At 59.9% G+C, this 16,847-nt stretch overlaps 1 protein-coding gene across 2 annotated transcripts in view; it reads left to right on the top strand.

Annotated features, from left to right (window-relative positions):
* COL5A1 (collagen type V alpha 1 chain) overlaps positions 1-16,847 on the top strand; it is a 136,430-nt gene that overhangs the window by 104,380 nt on the left and 15,203 nt on the right. For both annotated transcript variants that reach the window (XM_081279960.1, XM_081279959.1), the window contains exons 39-60: positions 448-555; positions 1,972-2,061; positions 2,156-2,209; positions 2,753-2,860; positions 5,054-5,161; positions 6,047-6,100; positions 6,728-6,781; positions 6,866-6,973; positions 7,688-7,741; positions 7,841-7,948; positions 9,025-9,078; positions 9,774-9,881; positions 10,491-10,544; positions 10,870-10,923; positions 11,416-11,469; positions 11,941-11,994; positions 12,574-12,681; positions 12,772-12,825; positions 12,925-12,978; positions 13,914-14,021; positions 15,757-15,810; positions 16,428-16,463. In XM_081279960.1, coding sequence (XP_081136086.1) covers positions 448-555; positions 1,972-2,061; positions 2,156-2,209; positions 2,753-2,860; positions 5,054-5,161; positions 6,047-6,100; positions 6,728-6,781; positions 6,866-6,973; positions 7,688-7,741; positions 7,841-7,948; positions 9,025-9,078; positions 9,774-9,881; positions 10,491-10,544; positions 10,870-10,923; positions 11,416-11,469; positions 11,941-11,994; positions 12,574-12,681; positions 12,772-12,825; positions 12,925-12,978; positions 13,914-14,021; positions 15,757-15,810; positions 16,428-16,463 — 1,638 coding nt within the window. The remainder of the gene's footprint in view (positions 1-447; positions 556-1,971; positions 2,062-2,155; positions 2,210-2,752; positions 2,861-5,053; positions 5,162-6,046; positions 6,101-6,727; positions 6,782-6,865; positions 6,974-7,687; positions 7,742-7,840; positions 7,949-9,024; positions 9,079-9,773; positions 9,882-10,490; positions 10,545-10,869; positions 10,924-11,415; positions 11,470-11,940; positions 11,995-12,573; positions 12,682-12,771; positions 12,826-12,924; positions 12,979-13,913; positions 14,022-15,756; positions 15,811-16,427; positions 16,464-16,847) is intronic.

The raw sequence follows: 16,847 nt of genomic DNA, 5'->3' as shown, positions 1-16,847 counted from the left end.
TGGGCAGCAGTATGGCAGCAGGAGCCTGCTTCATAGAAACTTCACACCTAATGTAGCGAGAAATAAGATGCTGGCCTGCTGCTGCCGTGGCACTGGGGTCGGTCGCTGTGGCCCCTGTGGCTTTTCTCCCCGGGGGCTTACATGGATGTCCCCTGGCTGGTTTCCCATTACATCCTGGAAGTGCAGCCCACTGGGCCTCTTGAGAGGCCTGGGGGCAGGAGGAAGTGCTGGCCGTGCCTGGGGCCGGGCAGCAGGCTGCTTAGCAGTGTCCACCCAGCTCAGTTTGGTCTACTGCATTTTGGCTGAAACAGGAAGTGCAGAGGAATAGGGTTGGTTGGCTATTGGTCTTTGCCTGTGCAGTCAGGACTGTCCTTGGATTCTGGAAGAGAAGGTCCCCTTTGTAGGTCACTGGAAACTGATCTGTGGTGCTCACTGGTTTTCCCTTAGGGTCCCACGGGAGAAACGGGTCCAATGGGAGAGCGTGGCCATCCTGGGCCCCCTGGTCCTCCTGGTGAACAGGGGCTCCCAGGCCTTGCTGGAAAAGAAGGGACAAAGGTGAGTTTCTGGAAGCTTCATGTCAGACTGGCCCTTTCCTGAGGGGCCATTTAGGACTTTGTGTTTCCATTGCTCCTTTCTGATGGAAGGGTGATCTCCCAAATGCCCTTCATGTCAGTGCATTCCCAAGCCTCGGATTCAGCCGGACTTTGCTTGGCTTGAGTGGGGCCTGAGCTGGCCTCCTGGGGGCTGGAGTATAAAGAGCAGCAGCACACGGGCATCAGACTTCTGCAGGCCTGCTGAGAGCTCTGCCCCCAGCTGCCACCCGCTCCCAAAATGGATGAAAAGCTCTCGTACTTCACAAATCCCGTACAGATTTGGCAGAAAGAGATCCTTGTATGAGTCTCCCACTGCTAAAGGCTGAAAATAAACTCAAAAGGCAAAAAACTAATGTGTTTCTGTCCTCGCTCCTGGTGCTGGATCTCACTGTCCCCCTTATTAGCTCCTCCACAGGGCACCCCAAGTTGGTGGTGGTAGCTTCCTCTATGTTAGCATGAAAATTAATTTCTCAATAAGGGACACAGAAGATACAACCTCTCCAGCCCCTTATGTGACCACATGCAAGAGTAACTTAGAGAATAGAAAGCAGTGCAAATACAGCAATACTGAGAAAACCACACACACACACACACACACACACACGGGTATATGCTTGAGTAAGTATGTACGTGTGTGTGAGAGAGAGAGACAGAGACAGAGAGTGAGAGACAGTGGGGCCGGGGAGTGGGGTGGGAAGGGTATCTGTTCCAGACACACACAGCTCACTGAGTCTGGAAAGCAGGCCAAGGGCAGTTGACCGATGGCTTGGGAAGACCCTTGTGCGCCCAAGTGTGGACCTCAGGGAGGATTCTGAAAGACGTCAAGCTGTAGTCTCTGTCGGGAGAGGGCAGGCTCAGACATGCCTCTTCAGAAAGCATAGGATTTCAGTCCTGAGGCCGTGGCCAGTCCACTAGGGCAGTACTTCTGACAGTGTCAGCCACAAATCCCTTAGCACCCTTCTGTCACTAGTCCCCAATACTAGAAGAGGTGGCTGACCCCAGCTCCTGCTTGGTTCCCCATGGCCCTGAAGGACTATGGGTGCCTCCATGGAGCCCAGGGACAGCCTCACAGAGTGGCTCTGTTCCCTGGGTCCACGTGGAGCCAGCCTGGGCAGCAGGTTCCAGGCCTGGACAGGTGGAGTGCCACACGAGGTCCGGGGTTGAATCCCCAGCACAAGACAAAACAGAAAATTCAAACAAAAGGAAAGAAATTCCTCTGAAAGCCTGGTGACCAGGGAAGCCCCCAAACCGTCCAAATTCCAGGTGGACGCTGATGTGGAGGCCCCGCCTGACTCCAGGAGAGGGATCTGGGCATCTGCAGCAGTAGGAGGGCTGCAGTCTGGGGTTCCAGGGTAGCTCATCCTTGCTCTGTTTTCAGGGTGACCCAGGCCCTGCTGGTCTCCCCGGGAAAGATGGCCCTCCAGGATTGCGTGGCTTCCCTGGGGACCGAGGGCTCCCTGGTCCGGTGGTGAGTACGAGGCCAGGTGGGGTTGGAGCAGGACAGTGCCCACCCTGGGGGCTCTCCCTGGGTGCCCTTCGCCCACTTTCCCACTGCTTTGCAGGGAGCTCTTGGACTGAAAGGCAGCGAAGGCCCCCCCGGCCCCCCAGGCCCCGCGGTGAGTCACAGCCTCTTGCCCTGTCACCTTCCTCCAGACCTATTGCACAGGTGACAGCTGGGAGGGTGCTGGAGCGGAGGGACTTTGGCAAGGATGTGGACCACGTACCCAGGCTGGTGGCCTGAGTGACAGGGGGTCCCTGGGGAGCCAGGAGAAGGCCCCACACCTGTGGTGGCTCTACCTGGGCCAGCAGGGGATGGATGGGCATGGTCTCTTGGACTCTGAGGACACCTGCTGCAGCTGGCCACCGGAGGCCAGGTGAGCCCCCAGCAAAGGCAGAGGCCCGTCCCCAGCCTGCCAGTCAGGGCTCTTGCCTGCTGCCTCTTGGACAAGATGGTCCCTCCCAGCATTAGTATCCCACCCGTGACAGATTGTGGTCCTAGAGAGCGTGGCGAGGTGGCCCCTCAGGTGCTCGCCCACGGTCCCTCTGCTCTCAGCCGAGGGCTCTGGTGAGGGCGGGTGGCGTGATGAGAGTGCCTTAGGAACTCTTGGCCGGGTGGTCCAGAAGCCTTTGAATGAAACCCTTTTCCTGCCCCTCCCCAGGGATCTCCAGGGGAGAGAGGTCCAGCGGGTGCTGCTGGGCCCATCGGGATTCCAGGCAGACCTGGGCCTCAGGGTCCTCCCGGGCCAGCTGGAGAGAAAGGGGCTCCTGTAAGTACTGCCTCAGATCAGAGGCCTCTCGTTGGAGTGGCTGGGCTCCCTTCAGGGCCCAGCCTGTCCTTCCCCCGTGGTGTCCCGGGGTACATCCCTGTGGGCTTGCAGGAAGGGGTGCCATCCTACAGAGTGGTGTGTGTGCCCCGGGTGCCACAGGAGGGTTCCCTGCAGTGTGTGCGCAGTCCACTCCTGCATGTGAGCATCCCAGCTTGTGCAGACAGAGTGGGCTAGAGGTGGTGTCCTGTGGGGGTCCCGTCCAGCCTGGGCCATGTGTGTGCAGGGCCACAGTGTCTGCTGAGGGGACAGCCCTTCCCGTGGGCCCACCTCCCAGCTGGTCTTTTTAGGACAAGGATGGATATCTGGAAGCTGCTGCTCCCTTGGTTTACCTGGGAACACAGGTGGAGGGAAGCTGGCAAAGAAGGGTGGGGCTCCGGGGAAGATAGATGCCTCCTCTGCCCCCACAGTGGGCTGAGCTCTTGGTGAACCGAGTTCTGTAGCCACTGAGAAACCGCGGGAGCAGGGGGAGGGGACTGGCCACCCAAACCTTGGTCTCTGTGAAGAGCCTCAGTGGCCACACTCCTTCCTAGCTTCCCAGGGGGCAGTTGTGTGGAGGGGGTCAGTTCCACCCATGAGACTCCTGCCACAGCTGTGCAGCCACGGGGACAGCCTTCTCAGTTTCCCTTCCTGGTTCAGGAGGAGCCTGGGCTTGGGGGATCTTCGATGGCTGAGGCCTGTGTGCTGGGGGACATGAGTAAGCAAGGAGACTCCTGTTGCTCCACTCTCAGCGCTTAGGGCTGGAAAGAGCCGTCGTTCCATGCCCTGAGCAGGAGGACCCTGTGTAAACGCACTGGGGACATCTGCACCCTGGAGAAGGCTTTCATCACGTGATGAGCAATTTTGATGGCATCTGATCATTTCCAACTGGATTCTATGCCAGACAACAGAAGCCTTTTTGGCCCTCTGTGCATGTGGAGCACACGCAGACCCTGGTGGGGACGGCTTGGCCCATTGTTTTGAGAGAGTAAATGTTTAAGCAGAAGCCTTGCAAGAGCTTCACGGAGCAGGGAAAAGCCCACCAGTCCCCGATAGCTCCCAGAGGAGGAAAGGTCACTGGAAAGTGGGAGCACCCCTGACTGCCTGCCCAAGAGGCTGCCCAGGCAGGCCTCCGTGGAGCGGCCCCCAGCCCCAGCATTTCTGGCTTCTTTGGTGTGGACGTTTTATTGACAGGGACCAAGTATGAGGGGTAAGGAGCCAAGGGTGAGGCAGGAAGGGGTGGGTGGGCCAGTGAGCAGGCGCCCTGCCAACCACATGGAGCCGCATGTGCGTGCTCTCCTTGTGTCCCCTCCCCAGGGCTCACGCCTCTTTCTTCATGTCTCTTGGAAGAAAGGGGTCCTGGCTGGGGTGGGAAAATGCATGTCACTCAAAGAGATGAGGTGGCTGGGTAAACGGCACAGCAAGAGCTTGGTGAGGATCATGTGAGTCACCAAGGGCCAGGAGAGGAAAGCCATCAGTCATGTGTACAGGGAGGATCAGGGACTGGTGTGTGTGCATGTCGGGTACCTGCAGGTAAAAACATGCCTGTGTGTGCACACGTGTGTGTGCATGAGCATACGGTGTGCACACACGTAGTAACTGTGCCTCACATTGTGCGTGTCCTGTGAGGCGTGCACAGCTGTGAGCTTGTTATGTGTGTGCATGTGTGTTCTGTGTGTGTTGAGTGGCTCATGGGTGTGCATGCATGTTAGCGACTGCACGTGTGTGTGTGCGCGCATGCGTGCGTGCGCGCGCACGCAGGTGGGTGTTTACAAAGAAGCCAAAGAGTGATAAAGTTGGTGGGGGCTGAAGTGCAGGCTGTCCTCCTGCTGGTCCCGAAGCTTGGCTCCTGCTCGAGAGCCGGACTGGTCACGCAGGCTCAGGACGTGGTGGGCTGGGTCTGAATGCTGACTCTGCTGCTCCCCAGCCTCAGTTTCCTCGTCTGTAACGGGTCGGCCTCCCTAGGATGTGTGTGGGTAAGGAAGTGATTCCGCAGCTGTCTGTGGCCCAGGCCTGGTGGCCTGTTAGGACTGCCATGCAGCCGCTCGCCCAGAGCACCCGCGTCTGGCCCACAGGCCTCCCTCTCTGGGGTGAGGAGCTGCTGTAGATGCTGCTGTGAGGAAACCACAAGTGACAGGGATCTTTTGTCCTCTCTAGGGTGAGAAAGGGCCGCAAGGCCCAGCTGGCCGAGACGGTCTCCAGGGACCTGTGGGGCTCCCTGGTCCTGCTGGCCCTGTGGGTCCCCCTGGAGAAGATGGAGACAAGGTAAGGAGAAGGCAGAGTGAGCCTTGGCCGAGCCTGGCCGGCAGGTGAGGTGGGAGGGGGGTGCCAGCCAGGACGCTGGGTGGAGGCTCAGCCCCAGAGCCACCCGCACTGCACTGAGGTCTGGTGGCAGCGGGCGACTTTGAGGAGGACGCCCACAGAGGCCCTGACAAGGCCTAGTGTGCTCAGGGACCTGGAATCCTGTGTAGAATCCACAGCCCAGATCCTGAGCTGCCGGTGCCCAGGGCAGAGGAACACTCCCTGCCCCCGCTGATTGGTTTCAAGTTCTGACTCTCCAGAGCTGGAGGTTTTCCTTAATGTCTGTGTTTAGAGTCTCTCCTTGATTGTCAGGCTCCACATCAATAGGAGTGCACTGTGTGGCCTGGCGCTCTTACTGAGCTCGTATCTGTACCTCATTTAATGACGGCAGTGGGACTTAGCCCTTTGGCTTGGCTTTCCATTGGACCACTTCTGGTGATGGCCCTGACTTTGTCACCTCTGCCTGGAGGGTGCCAGGCCTCTCGGGTGGAGACAGCCCTGCCCTAACAGAAGCACTGGGGAAGATTAGACGCCTTCTTGGGGATCTCAGCAGTGGTGTTGCCCCCTGATCTGTTGCCACGTGGGTGGTCCAATTCTAAAACAAAGCAAATATCTTCAGTGTCCCCATTGCCAAGTCTACTGACATTCTGTGCAGAGTCAGAGTCAGATCCCAAGCCTGCACCTCCTACCCTGACATTAGAAAGGAAGTTGTGCTGATCCACAGAAGTGTTTCTTCTTATGTGAGCCGTGGCCACCTGGAGAGCTGACTTGCTGTCACCAGAGAAAGGGATAGTGGTGAGCAGAGGAGGCCCAGTCCCTGGGGCTGATCCTCTTTCCCCTCTGCCCTAGGGAGAGATCGGGGAGCCAGGGCAGAAAGGAAGCAAGGGTGACAAAGGCGAGCAGGTAAGCGCTGTGGCGGAGTGCGGGTGCCCCTCGAAACGGCCATGCGCCAGCGTGCCGGGCGCTGCCCTTGGTGGCCATGCGTGGGAAGGCTGATGGCTCTTTTCCCAGTAAGCTCCTGTGTGTGTGAACCTATGAGCGTGTCTCGCTGCTGAAGCGTGAGCAGGCCACGTTCACAGGTCTTGAGATAAAGTGGGCTCAGGGCGCTTGCCCCAAGGCATCTGTGCCCTGCAGACCCTGCCCCGCATGCTGAGGGGCGCAGAGTGCCTGCCCCTCCCACGTGCGGAGGGGCGCAGAGTGCCTGTCCCCCACCACATGCTGTGGAGCACAGAGTGCCCAGCCCCCCCGCCCCGCGTGCGGAGGGGTGCAGAGTGCCTGTAGTGTGACACTGGTGGCAGCTTCCTTGCCATCTGTCATAACATGCTCATGTTGGAACTGAGAATGTGGACACCTTTCCACAGCCTGTGGCCTGGATGTTGGACATCCCTCTGCTGAGTGGCGGTGTGGGGACTGACCTTGTGTGCATGTGCCCCCTGTACTGGTCCACCTGGGTTTGCAATGAGATTCACTCCTCTCTCGACCTGATCTGCGATCTGCAAATCAACCTGGATCTCTGTTTGTTCCTCACAGGGTCCTCCTGGGCCCACAGGTCCTCAAGGCCCCATTGGACAGCCAGGCCCCTCCGTGAGTATCTGTGGCTAATGACCTCCACAAGCCCTGGCCCTCGAGTGCTGCTCAGCCTCACCATGCTCAATTCTTACCTTGCAGGGAGCAGACGGTGAGCCAGGCCCTCGTGGCCAGCAGGGCCTCTTTGGGCAGAAAGGAGATGAAGGCTCGAGAGGTTTCCCTGGGCCCCCAGGGCCGGTGGGTCTACAGGTAAGCAGGGTTTTCACAGGGCTGGGGCTCTACAGAGGGCTTTATGTCTTGCTGGGCCCACTCCTCCTGTTATCTTAAGAAAGGAGAAGCTCGGGCTCTGTGGTGGGGATTGGAAGGGCTGTCCCTTCCCAGAGCAGGTCCACTGCTCCCAAGCAAGGCATCTGTGTCCACAATCACGGGAAATGCTGAGCAATTGTGAGGAAAGAAAGCCATGTCCACTTCTGCATGTGTCCCCAGCACTGAGGGCCACCCGCCTGAGTACGGCCCAAATGTACCTGTTCACCTTCACCTGGGCAAGCAGGAGGCTGTGTCTTGTGTTTGCAAAGTTCAACAGGCACACCCACAGGTCACATGCAGAGTTGATACCCAGCTCTGCGTCCTAGACCGTGGGGCGTGTCAAACGCTGTTAGATATTGTGACGTTTTATTTATTTGGGAAGCAGTCTTTAGTTACTGTGTGGCATCCCAGCATATGCTGGACACATAATTTACCCGACGTTTCCCTGCTGCCAGCTCATTAGGTTTATGGTTTTATGGGATGCCACCATACGTGCCGCTGTCCATAAATCTTTGCATTCTTCTCTAATTATTTCCTCTGGCTAATTCCGGGCCTTGGTGACTGGGGCTGTGCTCGTGTGTAGATGCCAGGAGGCGCCCCCTGGGGGCGCCTGTGTGCACTAGCAGAGTGGCTCCTAACCGCAGCTCCCTCTTCTAGGGTTTGCCGGGACCTCCAGGTGAAAAGGGTGAGACGGGGGATGTGGGCCAGATGGTAAGTGTGACCAGGCACCCAGGCCAGCCGTGCCAGCTGCTGCATGTGTTTGGGGAGGTTTTTTGTTTTTCTGGGCTCAATGGCCACTTCTTCTCCTAGGGCCCTCCTGGTCCCCCCGGCCCCCGAGGACCCTCCGGAGCCCCAGGTGCTGACGGCCCACAAGGCCCTCCAGGAGGGATAGGAAATCCTGGCGCAGTGGGAGAGAAGGTGAGGTCCCCTGTTGGGGCAGCAACTCCAAGACCCTGTGGGGGACCACCGTGTGTGTGCACGTGTGCGTGTGCCTGTGTATGCAGAGGCACGAGGACCTGGTTGGGTCATTCCGTCCAGTGTGCTGTGAAGCTTAGAAGTGTATTCGTGAACTGGAACTGGGAACTCGGGCACGTCCATCTGAGACGGCCTCTTACAGAATCAAACTGCACCGCTGGCAAAGCCCTGCCCCCTCCCCAGGATCTGGCCCTGGTGGAAACTTGCGCCCCCTCTGAGAGGGCTGCGGCTACTCAGCCCTGGTCTTGTCTCATGCTGGGCCCTTGGCCTTCAGTCTGGTGGATATTAGAGCCCGGGCCCTTGAGACCCACAATTGTGCATGTATTTGCACGCGAGTATGTGTGTGCGTGTGTGTCCATGAGTGTGCGCGTTCATGTGTGCACATAGTGTGTGTGCTGTGCATCGAGGGCCAAGTCCCCTCATGCTCCTGGGCTCGCGCTGTCTTAAGAGCTGTGGGTGAGCTCTGGAGGTGAGGGCAGGGCACACTTCAGGTCCCCCCACCCTTCCCAGAGCTTGCTTCCTGGATACAGGCCACTCGGTGGGAGCAAGCGTCCACCATGCTCCTGTTCATGATAGGAAGGCTGGGGAGAAATACCCCACAGAGGAGTGGCCTCTGCTTCTGCCCTGAGAGGTGTGGCCCCCCAATTCCCAGCATGTCCCTGTCGATGCTCTATGAAGGTGGCCTGTGATTGTCCCCTGCCTTGCCCTGCAGGGTTCCCACCTACAGTGCAGCCCCCATCTTCTCATAATTATTCTCCAAATCCCTCGAGGCCCCTGCCCAGGAAAGCCTTCACTGGCCGTATCCCTCGTAGCCTGGACGCCATCTCCCTGTGTCCATCAATTGCCTGTGTCTAACACTGCTGGCCTCCCCTGCCATCCTGGGAGCCACCTGGGGATGGTGGCCTCTGTCCTGCCAGCCCGGGTCCCAGTGCCAGGCAGCAGGCAGGTGGAGCATGGTCTGTGCTGGCCACGGGACCACTGCTGCTGTCCTCCTCTTGACGTGCTCCTTCTCTCCTCAGGGTGAGCCTGGTGAAGCTGGTGAGCCTGGCCTTCCAGGAGAAGGGGGCCCCCCGGTGAGTGTGTGGGCTCCGGGCAGGGCGGGAAGTGTCCACATGGGAGCTGGTTGGAAGCTCCATCCCTGCCTAGGTCTTCCCACCATGCAATGGGAGTCATGCTCTACTCTGCTGACTGGCCACTGAGTCACACTTAAAAAGAGGGTCCGCTTGGGGACCTGACCTTGTGTGTGCATGCACGTGTTGGGGGCACACACACCTGTATTTAGGTGTGTGTGTGTGTGTGTGTGTGTGTGTGTGTGTGTGTGTGTGTGGACCTCAGCAGTGGTGCCCACCATCAGTGGCTGCTGCTTACCTGGCCTTCTCTGGCATCTTGGCCTTGAGTGTGAGGGTGACTTTTCACCCCAGACATTGGGGACCAGACTGAAAATATACAGGCCTTCTGAGGTCAGGTGAATGTCCTGAGAGGCCACCCTGAATGTGGACCAGGTTTCCTGGCCTTCCTGCTGCCCACTGTGCCTGAGAGTCAGGAACTGAACCTTGGGGTCCCCACTGCCTGCTGTCTGGTCCAGGAGCAGCCCCCCCACTAGAGCTGAGCCTCAGAAAGCCAGGGGTTCCTCCGGCCCACCCAGAGGTGCTGGGAAGGGGCTGTGGGATTTGATGAGGCACAGAGCCCCTGGAGGCCATCACGTGCCTCATTCTGGGCCAGTGCTCAGTCAGCTCTGAGAACTGGACTCTGGCTATTTTTCTTCCAGGGACCCAAAGGAGAAAGGGGGGAGAAGGGCGAGGCAGGCCCCTCTGGTGCTGCTGGACCCCCAGGGCCCAAAGGACCCCCTGGAGACGACGGCCCCAAAGGCAGCCCTGTGAGTATCCTGTGGTGCCTGGTACCCTCTTGGGCAGTCCCTGCCAGGCCCCCTGACACGGGGGCAGGGCATATACTCAGACAGGGCCACATGACTGCTATGTGCCGGGGGTGACTGTTGAAGGTTTGGAGGGTCCCACACCAGCTACTGGGCACATGGGTGGGGATGAGCTGGAGCAGACCTGCATGAGAAGCCTAGAGGTTCATCCTTGTGGACGGGGCAGCAGCTGAGACACACACCCACTAGCCTTGGGCCTGGGCACACGCCCCATCCTCTCATCTGCCCTGATTTGGCATCAGGAGGGGGCTTCTCAGAGCCCTGATCTAGAAGTCTGAGGTGTGGGCTTTGGTCTCAGCCTGGAGCTGCCAGGGTGGACGTGTGGGCAGTGTGCCTGCCCCATGTGTCTCTGGACAGCTGGAGGCTGCTGTCCCTGGTTGGGCTTGCTGCTTTCTGGGGCACTGCATGAAAGGGCCTCCTGGTGGAAAGTGCCTGAGGTGTAGGGACTGTCCCAGCTCCTGAGTGGTGGCGGTGGGGTCCTGAGACGGTGACCAATGGACAGGGTGTGGTCTGACTGCTGATGGCCTGGGCCTGCCTCTCTCTTCTCTTCAGGGTCCAGTTGGTTTTCCTGGAGATCCTGGCCCTCCTGGAGAGCCTGGCCCTGCGGTAGGTGCTCAAGGAAGTCCAGTCTCTTAGACCCTCCAGTCCCTGTCCCCACGGCCCCTCTGTCCCCACAGCCCCTGTCCCCACAGCTCTGTCCCCACAGCCTCTCTGCCCCACAGCCCTGTCCCTGTAGCCTGTCCCCTCCTGCCAGCTTGCTCTGATGTTCTTTGAGGCTAGCTCCCTCCCTGAGGTGATTGCACTCTGCTTTGGGGCACACCTGTGCTGGCACTGGATTTATCAGGTTTAGGGAGACTTGGGGAGCACTATAGCCAGAGGAACTTGGGGCACCTCCCTCCGGGTGACAGTGGGGAACCTGCTTTTCCCTCAGGGTCAAGATGGTCCACCTGGTGACAAAGGGGACGATGGCGAACCTGGACAGACGGTGAGTCTGCCGTGCTGCTCGACCCTGGTGGAGGGTCCTGTGCTTGGGGGACTCTGCCACTGGCTCGGCTCCTTCCTGGAAGTCCAAACCCAGGTCCCTGGTGCTGACTCTTGACTGTGGCGAGACTCCGAGAGCCGCCAGGGCATCTAAGGGAAGGCTGGACCCTGTTCCAGAACAAAGAGATGCCCACACAGTCCTACTGGGGCTACCTGCAGCTCCCGGGGTCCACCCCCAGGAGCTGGGGAAGTCCCCCTCAGTGCAGCACACGGTGCCGGGCGCCCGTCGGGGGCTGTGCTCAGAGGCCAGAGCTGGGTGCGGAGGCTGCAGGGCTCCTCTGGGGCTGGCTGTGCTGGCTGGGAGGAGGGAGGCAGCTGGACTGGTGATGAAGACTCACCAGAGGATCCGAGTGCCTCCTCAGCTGTGGGCCAACCCTGACTTGGGCGCCCTCTCCCACCACCCCGACTCCTAACGCTCTGCTCTTTGTCTCCCCAGGGATCCCCGGGCCCCACTGGTGAACCTGGTCCATCCGGCCCTCCAGGAAAGAGGGTGAGTCCCTGAGGAGGAAGCTGGGCTGGGGGGCGTTCCCTCACTCCCTGCCGGTCCTGGGCTCACGCTGCTCTTGGATGATGGCCATTTCTGTTAGGCCAGGCCAACCATTCACAGTCAATAGACCCAACCATCTGGGAGGAAATCACCCACAAAGCTGGAAAATGCCTGTCCCCTGGATAGACCTTCCGGAAAGTCAGCACAGTGGAGGGGCATCTTTGCACAACGAACCCGCTGGTGGCTTGGGGACTGTGAGACTGAGCCTCCTGTGCAGCACCAGGGTGGTGCCCCCAGGTCTACCCGGAGCTCTTTGGCTGGGACTGAGTCACTGGGACCCATTATAAAAACCTGTGTCCATGCTGACCAGTGGCCCAGGAGTGGCCTCAGGCCCCTTTCTCCAGCCTTGACTCACTTGGGCTCCCACCCCCTCTGGGGCCCACCTCACCACCTGTGTTCTCTCGCTTGTTCCAGGGCCCCCCGGGCCCCGCGGGCCCCGAAGGTAGACAGGGAGAGAAAGGAGCCAAGGTAAGGAGCCCCGCACCAGAGGGCACAACTGGGACATAGAGGTGGTGGACTGGGCTGCGGAGAGGCCAGGTGGAGCCGTGGGTGGTGGCCTGGGCGTTGGGGTCTGTCTGCCCACGGGTCTAAGGGAAGAGGAATGAGGCAGGGGTGCAGGAGTCGAGAGACCCCTGAGCTGAGGCTTATGGGCGGCCCTTGACCTCGGACACCGAGCCCAGCATGGGGCCTGGTACCCAGGCAGTGGGTCTGTCCTATGAGTGAGTTAGTTCATGGCCAAGATCTGGGCGGGCACCACTGGCCCTCCCTTGGGGAGACTCCTTGCCATCAAGTGGGACAGCAGTGGTGCTGGCCCCGCTGGGAGGTAACTGCCAAGACCCACTGTAGCGACTGGCATGAGCAGCGGGAGATGGAATCACTTGGCTTAGGAAATTAGTGGGGTGGGCATTGGCCAGGCAGCCACTGGGAGGAAGGTAGGAAGCCTTGGGGGCAGCCCCGGATATCTGGGGGCCACCCAGGGTTTCTGAGCAGGTGTCCTGGGCCAGGTGCCTGGAGCAGCTGAGCACCCAAATCCCACTTCCTCTGCAGGGAGAAGCTGGCTTGGAAGGCCCTCCTGGGAAGACTGGCCCCATTGGCCCCCAGGGGGCCCCTGGGAAGCCTGGGCCTGACGGCCTGCGTGGGATCCCTGGCCCGGTGGTGAGTGGACTGGGCAGACCAGGAAGGGGAAGGAGGGTTGCCAAGAGCAGGACCAGGGGTGCCGGCTCACACCGGGGGTCTCCGTTTCAGGGTGAACAAGGTCTCCCAGGATCCCCAGGCCCTGACGGACCACCTGGCCCCATGGTGAGTGACATCCCTGCAGTGTGTATGGTGGGGGTGGGTGTAGGGGATTTGCCACCAGAAGACCTTGGGATGAGGACTCTAATCTGCCTCCTCCTGCAGGGTCCTCCAGGACTTCCTGGCCTCAAGGGAGATTCTGGACCCAAAGGTGAAAAGGTGAGTAGGGACTTCAGCAGCAGTCCTGGCTCAAGCCCAGCAAGCCTCAGTCTACACCCTGCGGCCTACTGTGGCCCAGAGTGCCTGGCGGAGAGAGCAGGAAGGATACACACAGCCTTCAAGGCTTGTCCTGCCTTCAGGGGCCCCAGGAGATGTGGATAGCTCCTCAGAGACCCTTGCCTTGCAGAATGACCAGAACCTTCTGGCTGGGCACAGAGGTCCTGGCTGGAGGGCATCCAGGACCAAGGCAGGGCGCTCGCTCAGGACACATCCACACCCATGCTGCGGGGTGGCACTGGGCTGGGCAGTGTTACTCTTGGTGGTGACCTCTCCTCCACTTACATTCATTTACAAACATCAAGCTTACCGCCAGTGGTGGTACCTGGAGAAGGCAGCGGGCTCGCTCCTCTCCCCACATCTGCCACCAGCTCACCGCTCCCCCCCCCCCCCCCGCCCTGCATAGTGGAAGCTAGAGGGACCCTTCCAGGGCTCTCCTGGGGCTCGTGGGGAGCAAACCCACATACAGAGCAGGAATTGTCTCATTGTCCTTTCAAGATGTGACGAGGGATTATAGCATCCAGTTCTCTGCCGCTCTGCTTCTGGTACAAGTTTAGTTTTAGGTCTTTATAGGGAAAAGCATGTATTTCCTCTGGATGATCGGAAGGTATGTGAAGAACCACACGGTATTGCTCAGAGAAGCCCTTTGTCACCGGTTCCCGTGTCTGGGTCTGCATGTCTGTCTCTTGGGGTGGTTCTCGTCAGACCTGGCACCCAATGTGTCTTTTGAAATTATTCCCACTCCTGCAGACATTGATGGTGACATGGTGACTCGTGCCCCTGGGCATGGCTGTGCCACCACATTCCTAGGCCTGCTAGGGTGGACTTTGGGTAGTGCCACCACACACAAATGCTCTTTCATGCCTATTTCCTGACAGGGTCACCCAGGCCTGATCGGACTCATTGGCCCTCCAGGTGAACAGGGTGAAAAGGGTGACCGAGGCCTCCCTGGCCCCCAGGGCTCATCTGGGCCTAAAGGAGAACAGGTGCGTGAGGTGGAGCTCCCTGTAGCCCCCGCTGTCCCCAGAGCTGAGGGCCATCATCATCTCCAGGGCTCAGTCACCCGCCTTTCACACCGGGACAGTGAGGTTTGGGCTCACCCAGGTCCACGGGAGCTGGGCACACGGCCCCCAGCCCTGCCCTGACTGCAGACAGGTGCCCCTTACTGCTCTGGTGGCCTTGCTGCGGGAGGGACTCAGAAGTCTGCCCTTCCCACCTCCCACTGGTGTGCAAGAGCACGTGACTAGCTCGTCCCCAGGAGCCTTTGCGACTGCAGCCTGTGTCCCTGCGTGGAGGGGAGTGAGTCACGTGTGTTCGTGCCACCTGGCCCAGGTGACCACTCTAGCTCTCTGGACACACTGCAGCTCATTGGAGTTTGTAGCCCCCAGCAAGCCACCGTAAAGACCCTCGCCAGGGGCTTCATCCTCTGCCATTGTGAACCCCTGGGACGTGGCCATAGGAGGGCAGGAGAAGGACCCAGGCCTGGGAAGGGTGACGTGCACCTCAGAGGCAGAGGAGGGGACTCGGTGCCCCTGGGCATGGCTGTGCCACCACATTTCCAGGCCTGCTAGGGGTGGACTTTGGGACTGCCACCACACACAAATGCTGCCCTAGCTCTTCTCCCAGGGAAGGCAGCGTGTCTTGGTTCCAGTGTGGGACTCTCCACTTCCCCAGCTGTGTGACAGGCTGCACACCCGGGGACCTTGCTCACCTCCACCCCACCTTGTCCAGAGGATGGCAGGACATGGGGGCCAGCAGGGAGTGGCGAGAGCCCTTGAGCTGGGGATGAAGCCGCACCCGTCCTGGGGCCTGTGACAGATGTGGGCAGCTCCTCAGAGACCCCTGCCTTGTGCCCAGCGTTGTTCTGTCATGGCCTTGGCCGTCTTCTGACCACTCAGTGTCCCCTGGACATGACCACAGACGTGGAGGAGAGTTGTTCTGTGCATGGTGGCAAGTGGCCACGAGAATTAGACACTCAGGGTCCCCATTCCAAAAGGATGGCTGCCCTGTGCCCACCTGTCCCCCCCAGGTGCTCTTGGTGGCTCCTGCTGACAGAGGATGTCTGCACTGTGGTACAGGCTCCAAGTCATGGACTCCTAAGAGGAGCCCCCATCAGGGGTCTAGGAGAGGCATGTGCCCTCCTGGGGGAGGCTGGCTGTGACCTTCACCACCCTGGCTGCAGCCCGAATGCCAGCAGGATGTCTTTGGGACACAGATCTCCAAGTGGAGACAGTGGGATTGGGTGGAAAGTGAGAGAAGTCATTCTGCACCAACGGGGCCTGAGCTTCATGGGAAGGGATGGTCAGAGGTCACACAGGCTGGACAGGGTGGGACACATGGGGCCCAAAGCACTCCCAGCCCTCCCCGCCCTGCCTCTGCCTTGTTGTGACAGGGGGACTTGGGGGACAGGACCATGGACAGGAGCAACAAGAGAGACCAAGTGTGTGACAGCGTGTTGGACTGGTCATTCTGCATTCCAGTGGGACAGGGCTGGAGCAGTCTAGCGTGGACAGGGCAGTGGGGCTGGGCACGGCCAACCCAGGCCCAGCGAGAAGAGACGTCTGCTCTTGTGGTGCAGCAGCCCCCACATCAGAGGGCAGCTGCCTGCACTGCAGAGGGGCAGCCAGGGGCTTGGGGACCCCGAGGCCCGGCGGGTCAGGGCCCGCTTCCTCCGCCCATCCCTGTCTGAAGGCTGTAACTGCTCTTTCTGCTTCTTTTCAGGGTATCACTGGTCCTTCGGGCCCGATTGGCCCCCCTGGGCCCCCTGGCTTGCCGGTGTGTATCTGTGAGGGGCCTGGGGTCCCTGGATTGTTCTGTGGGGAGCAGAGAGGCTGGGGTTACAGGGAAGTTACAGAAACGGGGTCCAAGGTTGACACGTTGAACCCGCACTGGGCTCCGGGAGGCAGAGGCTTAGAAGTGGGGTTGATGGCCCTGACTGGGGACGGGAGGCAAGGAGGGGCCTACCTCTATGGCTGGGCACCCAGGGGCTGTGGAAGCTGTCTGTAGGCATGTGGTGAGAGTGAGGAAAGTAGTGTTTGGGCAGGGCCAGCCTGGCCAGGCGTGAGCTGGGCACCCACCCTCAGCACCCCAGACTGGGCCTCCCTGGTGTTGGGGAGAGCCAGCCCTGCCGAGGCTCTCCCACAGCCCTGAGCCTGTCCTCACCCACCCGTCTGAAGGTTAGGCCCTGGTCCATATGCCCAAGGTGGAGGCCCTGGCCACGGGCCTCTGGGTGCTGTGGGGTGATGGTACATCATCAGGCACTCTGCACTCTTGCTTGGAGGCCACCAGAGTTGTCATTTCCCAGCTGGGTGGCTGGGCAGACTGACCTGGGCTGAGCAGGACAGGGCCCGGAGCAGCTTCCCCTGCTAACGCCTGACCTCTACTCCCTGCAGGGTCCGCCAGGTCCCAAAGGTGCTAAAGGCTCTTCGGTAAGTGGAGCTGCCTAAGGCCCCACCAAGGGAGCTGCTGGGGGAGGGGAGGAAGCGAAGTCCTGGGATGAGGCCCCTGCACCCCACCCTGCCTGCTCCTCCTCCTGTCTCTCCCCTTTCCCCACTGTGCATCGTGACGTAAAGATAACCTTTAGTTTGGGGTTTTGGGTGTGGTTTTTTTGGCACTGGGGATTGAACCCAGAGTTGCTTAACCACTGAGCCACATCCCCAGCCCTTTGCTTATATTTTATTTAGAGACGGGACCTTGCTAAGTGGTTGAGGCTGGCTTTGAACTCATGGTCCTCCTCCTCAGCCTCCCGAGCCACTGGGGTTATTCCTTTGGGTTTTTTTTAAAGACAGAAATTATATTGCTGCATTTACTGG

Source organism: Spermophilus citellus (genome assembly GCF_964194105.1).
Source record: "Spermophilus citellus genome assembly, chromosome: 2".
Taxonomy (NCBI): Eukaryota; Metazoa; Chordata; class Mammalia; order Rodentia; family Sciuridae; genus Spermophilus; species Spermophilus citellus.
This window is presented reverse-complemented; position numbering and strand designations above follow the sequence as displayed.